Source organism: Miscanthus floridulus, chromosome 17 (genome assembly GCF_019320115.1).
Source record: "Miscanthus floridulus cultivar M001 chromosome 17, ASM1932011v1, whole genome shotgun sequence".
Classification (NCBI taxonomy): Eukaryota; Viridiplantae; Streptophyta; class Magnoliopsida; order Poales; family Poaceae; genus Miscanthus; species Miscanthus floridulus.
This window is the reverse complement of record NC_089596.1, coordinates 56,694,951-56,704,684: the sequence shown is the minus strand read 5'-3', so window position 1 is coordinate 56,704,684 and position 9,734 is coordinate 56,694,951. Positions and strand designations below refer to the sequence as shown.

At 45.3% G+C, this 9,734-nt stretch overlaps 1 protein-coding gene across 1 annotated transcript; it reads left to right on the top strand.

Moving 5' to 3' along the window:
- The first annotated feature begins 3,303 nt into the window (after nt 1-3,303).
- On the top strand, nt 3,304-9,162 carry LOC136518692 (uncharacterized). The gene is made up of 4 exons (XM_066512378.1): nt 3,304-3,684; nt 8,405-8,474; nt 8,573-8,670; nt 8,957-9,162. The coding sequence occupies exons 1-3, from the start codon at nt 3,496-3,498 to the stop codon at nt 8,626-8,628; spliced, it is 315 nt and encodes a 104-aa protein (XP_066368475.1). The 5' UTR covers nt 3,304-3,495; the 3' UTR covers nt 8,629-8,670; nt 8,957-9,162.
- The last annotated feature ends 572 nt before the right edge of the window (nt 9,163-9,734 follow it).

The following is a 9,734-nucleotide window of genomic DNA, read 5'->3' as shown; positions in this document are numbered from 1 at the left end:
TTTGCTGGCGGACACCCACTTTAGAGCATTTTGCCAGAAGACACTCTGTTTCGGTAAAATTAGGCCACAGGACACCGCGGACCCGCTGCAGCCGGTTGAGGAGAGAGAACAGCGGTGAAATGACATTCTTGCCCCTACCGCTTTCTTCTTTCTCTCTCCCTTTCTTCGGTCGGTGTTGCTGCTGCTATGCATGCGCCGCTGTAGCCCGCTGCCGCATGCCACCGCTGCCCTGGCTTTGTTGCTCGTGCCACCGCCGCTGCTGCTTTCCTGCTCAGAGCGCTCACCTAGAGCAGACAGCAGAGGCATGGAGCATCTCTCTCGTAACGCCCGGAGCAGACAGTAGAGGCATGGACACCGCGGTGGAGCTGGAGCAGAAGCCGGCGGTGGGGTATTGGAGTGTGATGGGCGCGCGCCCCTACGACGCGTGCGCCGTGGAGCCAGCGCGGCTGCACTACCACGAGGACGGCGTGTTCCTATGCTGTGGCTGCCACCATCACCTGCCAAGCCGACGCCGCCGCGCTCTGCTCCGCCTGCGATGATGACATCCACTCAGCCAACCCACTTGCGCGCCGCCACGAGCGCCTCCCCGTCGCGCCCTTCATTGGCGCGCTCGCCGACGTGCCGCAGCCCTTCCCGTCCCCGACCTTCGCCGCCGCGGCACAGAGAGAAGCGAGACAGAGGGAAAGTGAGAGGGAGAGAGAGAAGGGAGAGAGGAGAGAGAGAGAGAGAGAGAGAGAGGGGAAAGGAGCTAGGGAGAAGGGTGCTGACGGCAGGGGCATAGGTGCCGACGGCGGCGCTCTACACCCATCTCCAATTGAGCGAGAGAGGGAGAGGGCAGGTAAGGCAGAGAGGAAAGAGAAGGATGGAGGAAGCAGGGAGAGGGCAGAGCGACTCCGGCCAACGACGACCTCAGCTCCGGCGAGGTGGCCAGCGGCGTGCGCTGGTCAGGTAAGGAGAAGAGAGGGAGAGGTAGAGATGGAGGGGGGTGCTCGGCAGCCATAGAGGCAGGCGAGCGCCGGGGCGTCGGAGTTCTGACTCAGCCTGCGACTACCATGGCCGTAATTGCTGTCTCCCGACGCTCGCAGTCCGCCCTCGCCGTAGCCGAGCACCGTCGCAGTGCCCTGCTTCTTCCCCCTTCTTCCTCCTCTGCTCTGCTTCTCACGCCCACGCGTGGACGAGACCGAGGTTGTCGTCCTACCGGCTACCGTCGAACTCGCCGCAACTCCACCAAGAAGCGCCACCGCCTAGAGCCTAGCTCCCACCGGCGCCCTACCCCTATGCTCTCCCTCCTTGCCTTGACTTCTCTCTGTCGCTCTCCCTCTATTCTCTCTATTGACCGCGCGAAAGGGAAGAAAGCAGAAACCAGTAGCAAGCGCCCGCCACCACCTTGCCTCTTGCTGGTCGACGGTGGTGGCTGCTGCTCAGCAATGGAAGAAGAGAAGAGGAGAAAAGGAGGAGGAAGAAGATGGCAGGTGGGGCCCGCGCATCAGTGAGAGGGAGAGGGGCGGACCCAACTGTGGCTCAGGGGCGCCGGATGTCAAAACGAAATTTTCTCTCTCCTCAACCGGCTGCAACCGGTCCACGGTGTCCTATGGCCTAATTTCATCGAACCAGAGTGTTTTCTAACAAAATGCTCCAAAGTGGGTGTCCGTCAGCAAAGGACCATCACATTGGATGTCCAACAGACAATTGTCCCAAAAAACTAAGGCTCCGCATCTAATACAAAGTTCTCATAGCTCACAAGTTCATGTCCAATTACTAAGGTTCACTCAAAAAAAATTTAGCCCTCGTGTAACGCATGTGCATTTATCTAGCCCAGCTACGTGCGTTGCTGCATATGTGGATAAAAATTTATTGACCCATGCAATGCATGGGCATACTGCGCCCCTGCCCGCGTTAACCCTACCCACGCACGCCAGATCGTTTTTTTGAACCACGTCAGATCGTTAAAACACCGAGTTTGTTACGAGTACGGCCCCGTTCGCTTCGCCGAAAAAACAAACAAAAACACTATTCCGGCTGATTTGTTGTGAGAGAAAAACACTGTTCCGATTAAAAAAAACAAGCTGAAAAAGACGGATTATAAGATAAGCGAACGTGGCCTGCTTATCCCGACTCTGCTAAAAAACGAACGAAAAAATGGTCCGACCAGCCAAAATGTCCCGTAAAAAAAACTAAGGCTCCGTATCAGACTCACTATCTCCCTCCGTACCAAAAAAAAAACAAAATCTTCCTCCCTACCAAAAAACAACTTCCTGAAAAATCAAATAAATTACTAAAAAAGCAACTTCCTAAAAAATCAAATAAATTAGCTTTCTTATGATATAATCAGTGGAAATATATTTCTTTTGAATTTTATCCTAAAAAGGCTCCGTATCGGGCTTAGAACAAAATCCATCAGTACCAAAAAAAAAGAATATCCCTCCCTACCAAAAAAAATGTATCAGACTCAATATCTCCATCAGTACAAAAAAAAATCTCCCTCCCTACCAAAAAAACAACCTCCTGAAAAATAAAATAAATTAGCTTTATTATGATATAATCAGTGGAAATATTTTTCTATTGATTTATCCTAAAAAGGCTCCGTATCGGACTTAGAACAAAATCTACCTCATCAGTACAAAAAAAAAATCTCCCTCCCTGCCAAAAAAACTTCCTGAAAAATCAAATAAATTAGCTTATTTTTCTTTTGAATTTTGCATGTCTATAATCTCATTACAGACAAATAGTAAAAGAAGTTCATCTTAAGATCTCAGTCTCGTAGTCATAGGTACAGAATAATTTCCTCAAGTCCACTTTAGATAGTTGTGATGAACACGGTTATTACAATATGACCCACATGGATTCATTTCACGTGATCACATAGAACTTGAATTATGTTATATAATTGAACATGAAATGTAAGGATGGATCTATATCTCGCTCAAAGTTTTTTTTCTTCTAATGGTATAACACATAAACAAATTTAAATTTAAATTATTAAAATACTATTTTTTTCCGGTGCAACGTACATGCATGATTCTAGTATAGTAGATATTATTATTAGAGATTAGAGATAGAGAAGCGATTAAAGATCAGTGATATGGATATATAGATCAGAAGAAAGGCACCGTCACGGTTTCTTTATCTTGAAAACACTGTATACACGCAATGGTCGGAAGCTGTCCTGTTCGGAGTACAGACAGAGCACCGCATCCGCTTTGAAAACCGCGTGCGGCGGCGGCTACTGCTGCCGACTCATCCTGCACGTTGCGCAGGCAAGTTGTAGAAAAGGGCAAAACCCAAAGCCAAGCCCACTGCAATTTTACACAAACGCCCCTTGCCCGCCGTCTATTTGTATTTTCCGCGCCTCGCGCCTCGTTCTTTCTTCCTTTTTTGTTTTCTTTTCTTTTTTCCCCCCAACCCGTCGTCGGCTGCGGCACTCCTGAAGGTCGGAGGAAGCCCCCAAGCCTTGCCGCCGCCGGCGACGAACCCTACATCGGGAGGGACGAAGCGATGGAGGGCGCCAATGGAGTCGGCGGGTCGGAGAGCGAGCGGAAGCCGCTGTCGGAGGTGGTCGGCGACTGCGTCCAGCGCTGGTTCCAGGACGCGTACAAGGAGGCGCGCAAAGGGGACATCGCCAACCAGGTGCTTGTAGCGCAGATGTTCTTCTCGGGTTATGGGACCCCCAAGAACGCGCACAAGGTATAGCAACGCACCTTGTTTAAAATGAGATCTCTTTTGATTCAGGTTCCTTATTTAGTCGTCTGTGCTAGGTAGATGGGGATTCGATTCAGCTTCCTTGTTTAGTTTAATTTATTATTATAGTTTCTCCTTTTCATAGCGACGATTTTCCTGTTTGGACGATCTTAAGGGACTCCTGGGTACTGGGTTTACCTGATTAATTCAAGATTCAGATGTGTAGGGGTTTTAATCTGCGGACTTGCTTCCTGGTTGGGAGAGTTTTGAGTCGTTTCTAAAGAAAAGATTAAGCCCCCCGCCCTCCTGATTAAACCACAACAGAAACGCAGAGTATGGGGTGCTTCGTTTCTCTTTCTGACTGAAAATTTGGGAACTTAGTTGTTGAATTTTTGGCAGATGCAACATTAATATTAGTATTTCATCATAATCTATCCTAGTGATTCAGATCCAGCCTTAAGTCGCTTTGTTTGCGGTTAAGGTACCACATCCAATGGGACAACAAGCTTTTGTAGTGTCAATTGCTGCTTTTCTGGGCCTTTTATGCAATCTGCTGATAAGAACAATTGTTTCTCAATTTTGAGCACAAGCCATGGTGTTTGTTAATGCTACATAGGTGTAGCATGTACTTGTGCTTTTTTACTTGGTGATGAAATTATATATTTTTTGTTGTTAATAACTTCATGTTTGTGGTTGCATCCTGTAAGGTTGATTGATATAAAAGTTGTTCTGTTCATTGCTGTTTTTTTACTTTTTGTTTTGCCACTAACAATAACTGGCTTACAATGCTTCGATTCTCTCTTAATCCGGAGTTCTTTTGGCAGATCTGTTCATTCTCTACTCTCCATGGATATGTGAATTTGGGTTTACTTTAGATTAAAAATCACTATTTTACTGGTATAAAATATAAATTGACAAACGGTCTTTGAACTTGCCCAGCGGTGACATTTTGGTCACCAACTCTCAAATTTTGATATTTAAGCCCTAAAACTTGTACATTCATGTCATCTGGGTCATTGAACTTGTCACGGGCGCTAGAATTGGTCCAAACGGGCTTTGATCTCTCTCTTCAGCTCCTGACCTCCCTGAGCAGCGTACCGGCGATAGCAGGCACCCATGCATAGCGAGCCCTCTCTTTTGTGTCGTCTTCTTCTTCTGCTGCTGCTTCTCTGCCTCGTTCACCTTTGCCTCCATGGGCCTCGACCACCAAATCGCCCCTTGGGCACCAATTAGCACCTCCACTCTTGGCCTTGGCCACGCAGGTGGACTGTGGTGGCGGGCACCTTCACCAGATTTGGGAAGGAAGAGGCTTGAGAGAGACGCTAACACGTGGTGTCAGGTCCATGTCAAAACGTAATCAGCATGTCACGTCAGCGCATGGAGTGGGTCAAAGCCCGTTTGGACCAATGCTAGCACCCAAGACAAGCTCAGAGACCTAGATGACATCACCACATAAGTTTGGGGACCCATATATATATCAAAATTCGAGAGTTGGGGAAATAATACTGGCATACAATTTCGTGAACTCAAATATCAAATTTTGGGAGTTGGGAACTGGGATGACACTGCCTTGTAAGTTTAGGGATTGGTCATGAAATTTTCTCAGTTATATATGATATTTTCTTAATTTTCTCATGATATGCAATATTGTTGAGCTCTTGCTTTTTGGAATCATTTTATGGTGGGTATACTCATTAAAGGATTATGCATTTTGCACAGTAAGCATGATTTTTATCTGTTGACATCATGTTTCATGACTTGTGTATTGATTTGGCGAGTAAGTTCAAAAGGACACTAGAATGCTTCTTTTCTTTATGTATGGGATATGCTTTTACGGTTCTAAAAATACATATATATACTTAAATAGATTCAAACCATATAATGACTTTCCAGTTGGTAACAATATCAATGCTCTATGAATGGTGAAATTTCTTTTTTTCTTGGAGTATATAAGCAAGCAGAATGTGATTGATGTGGTGCGTGGTGAACCTGGCCTTCTATCCTCCTTTTCAGTTTCTACATCTCAGAAGTAAAATTAGCACACTAGGTATACATTTTTTTTTCTCGAAAACACAGGAGAGCTGCGCCTCATTATATTAAGAAGAGAAAAGGGCAAGAGCCCAAATAACCCCACAAACACCACACACACTCACGCCCCAACAGTTAAAAGGATTACATTCGCACCCGTGACAAAAACCACACAAGGCGACCACTACTGAGCTAAACACTCTAAATACCGGGAAAGAGGGCAGTCAAGAATGATAGCCCTCGAACCCCTGCCATAGACCACAAGCGGCCCTCCTCGCCGGCAATGATCAGAGCACCAGCTAAGTTTGGAGCTGCTCCATCAAACACACACCCATTGCCATGGTTCCATACAGGCCAAGCTCCGAGTATAATGAGTGAATTAATTCCTTGCCTTGTCAACCCATCAACGGTGCTGCTACTAGCTTTCTCCCACCAAGCATGGAAGGATAATTCTGTTGGCTGAGGGGACAAGGTCTGAAGACCGACCTGTCTGAATAGATTGAACCAAACTTCTCTTGCGAACACATAATGGACAAGGAGATGGCCGATAGTCTCCTCTTCTTGGTCACAAAGGGGACAGTACTCCGGATGAGGTGGCCCATGACGTGCTAGGCAATCAGCCGTCCAGCACTTATTGTGCGTGACCAGACACACAAAGAAGCGACATTTGGCCGGTGCCCATGATTTCCAAATCCTTTCCCATGGTCCAAAAAGAGTAGAACCCAAAAAGAAACATTAGTATGCCGACTTAGCCGAATATTGTCCATTGGAGGAGAGCCTCCAAGAGTGTCTATCCTCAACCTCCAGCTGCAGCTGAAAATCCATCAGTAGATTCCATAAATGAAGGTAGTCAACAATCACACCAACTGTGTGAGCTCCCTGAATGTCCGAAATCCAAACCCGGTTAGTGAGGGCGTCCTGGACAGTGCGCCGCTTAACCCTCCTTTTAGGGATAGCCGCGAAAAGGCGAGGGGCAAGGTCTGCAATGCATTGCCCATGGAGCCACCGATCTGTCCAGAAAAGAGTATTTGCACCATCTCCAATTATAGAATTCACTGCTACTGAGAAGAAGGCTCTCACTTGCTCTGGCACAGGGAATGGGAGAGCAGCCCAAGGACGATGAGGCTCTGTTTTCTGCAGCCAAACCTATCTCATGCGCAGGGACCAGCCAAGAGACTTGAGATCTGAAATTTCTAGACCTCCGTGCTCCGGTGGGTGGTAAACTTTGACCCAGGCCACAAGACAATGGCCACCTTTTGCGTCTTTACGGCCTCTCCAAAGAAAACCGCGACGAATTTTATCCACCGCTTTGATAGCCCATGGAGGAAAATCAAAAGCCACAGCCAAGTAAATGAGCATACCAGTGAGGACAGATTGTACTTGTACCCTTCTTCCAGCCCTTGTCATTAGATCTGCCTTCCAGCCAGGGAGTTGAAAAAACACATAGTTCCTCTTATGTTGGATCTCTTTTCTAGTGGAACTCCCATTGAAACAAACGAGTGAGAACTTGCTCACCCGACTATCATTCAACGAAAGCTTAAGAAGTACATAGGAACTAGGTATACATTCAAAAGCCAGTATGCTAAGTATCGATCTCAGCATGGCATGGCAATGGTTGAAATTTGAAATGCCGGCAGAGCTGACCACTTGTTTGGCTTATTGGCTTGGGAATCTGGGTCACACACAGAGCATATCTGACCCCATGGGCCTCTAAAATCTGACATCTGAGTGTGCTGGCTGGACTAGGCAAGCTGGTGAGGGTGCAAACCAAACAGAACTTGATCAACTAGAGGATTTCATCATAGTTGTATCGATCTTTTACCATTTTATAATCATCGAGGTCTGAATTCTTGAGACAATGCATTTAGAGGTTTACATGGTTAGCACTAGTGTTGCTAGTATTACCAAATTATTAAGATTTGTTTAGGGGCTCTGAGCTCCCTAGTACACTATCATTTAACGAACTATAGTAAGTTGGAATGCATCAAGTGGAACTCCCAGGAACTGAGACCAGCTCGGTGGGGGTGGGAGGTCAGCGGTGTGGCTGTCCATACTCACCACCCTGGTTTAAGTTGTCTTAACTCAAGTTTGGGTATTTCTTTTTAATGATAAAGAAAAACCACATAGTTCCTCTTATGTTGGATCTCTTTTCAAGTGGAACTCCCATTGAAACAAGGGAGTGAGAACTTGCTCACCCGACTACCATTCAACGAAAGCTTAAGAAGTACATAGGATCTAGGTGGGCAGTGGACTTGTACTTAGTGTTTAATCACCGATTTGGTCATCCAGACCTAGAGGAAAAGGTGGTCTGACTGCACTACTTTTAGATGATCATGTTATTTTTATTTTGACCCATTTTTTATGATCTGTATATGGCCATTCTCTTCTTGTATTTCTTAGTAGAGCCTAGGTATGCACTTATGTAGTCTAGCATCTGCTGTGTAAATCACAAATAAAGTGCACTTCACTGTTGAATTTGGAGATGGTTGAATCTGAATATTTCGTTGGATTAATGATACGCTTGATGGTTTTGAATCTTGCGTATGATTCCAATAGTGTTTACAAATTTATGTCCCTTTTTTGTCTGTCTGCATATGGTGGTTTCAAAGTTCCTATTGTCAACTGCCCCATTAGCTATACTAATCTACACTCTGATTGTACTTTCTCCTCTTATTTCCTTATATTGTCTTTTATATAGGGAAAACAATGGATGGATAGGGCATCAAGGTTCAGGTCTTCAGCTTTGAGGGTTGGCATGAAACGTCCAGGTATTCATCAATAAAGTTTGTTTGAGTTTATCTCATTTAAAGGTTTTCACATCTTGGATGTTAAACATTTTCTTTTCCTGACTTCTCTTAAATTTCAGGATACAATGCAAGTGACACAGACTCTGATGATGAAAATGATGACGCCAACCAATAACACTCAGTTACAAATTGAGTTATTAGTTAGGAGATTCACAGGGTAAGAAAGTTTGGTATAAGCTGTTACTCGCTTTTTCATGATTCCTAATATTTCCCTGACCCTAAACCCTATCCCTGGGATAAAATTTTCCTTGGTGTTGGGACTTCAGGGTTGATTTACTTGGTGGTTTATGCATTTATCACTACGTTTGAATTGCCACTGTCATACTGAGCTTGTGGTGATTAGATATCCTGACCTTTGTCGTTCTGTGTGCCACTGTTGCATGCTCTTTACTGCAATGGAGTTCCTCGGGTGTTTAATGACAGAATTGAATTTATATTTTCAGGTAATTACAAAGTTGTGGTTAATCTAGTGTCAGTCCCAGCAACTTGAGCATGCTGGGACTGCTTGTACGACTATGCGTGTCAGCAATCAAGTAAATCTTGTAAGCCCATTTGGATGCTTCAAAGTACAGTGTACTCAGTATCTGCTTGAAAAACCATGGGGATTATGATTTGGCAATGTTTAATTATATTTATTAATTCATTTTTACACCCGTTTTTTCATTTCCCCATCAAAGCAAGCATATCTAATGTTGAAAATCCATTTTGTGGGCTTATTTTAAATCACGCTGTAAATTGGTCCTGCGTCGTTTTAGAGCCATTCTATATAGTAATTTTTGGAGTAGCAAAAAGGCTGTCGGGATATTTCTGTTTTGCAGCTGAACTTCATTACTTTTTGTTATTACAAATTGGAACGGCGCTGGATTACAATTTTAGACGCTGCAGGGTAGGACGGCCTTGAATGCTGCAGGGCATGTGAATGGAGTTGCTAGCGGAGATGGCGTCGATTGGTAGAGAAGCAGGGTATGCAACGGAATTAGAAATTGGGAAATATATGTATTATAGATATAGATAGATTGAATTAGAATGGCTTTCAGAAATTATCCTTTGATACAACGAAATTTGGGAAAATTGCTCTTTGGTTATAAACGAAATTTAACTTTAAAAAACTTCATTTGGGTGGAGCGACATTAGGAAATTGTTCTCCCAAGGGGCCCAAGATCAGCCGCTCCGGCTGGCGGCTGGCCCATAGCCATGGCCACGCCGTGCCGGCAGCCTGCC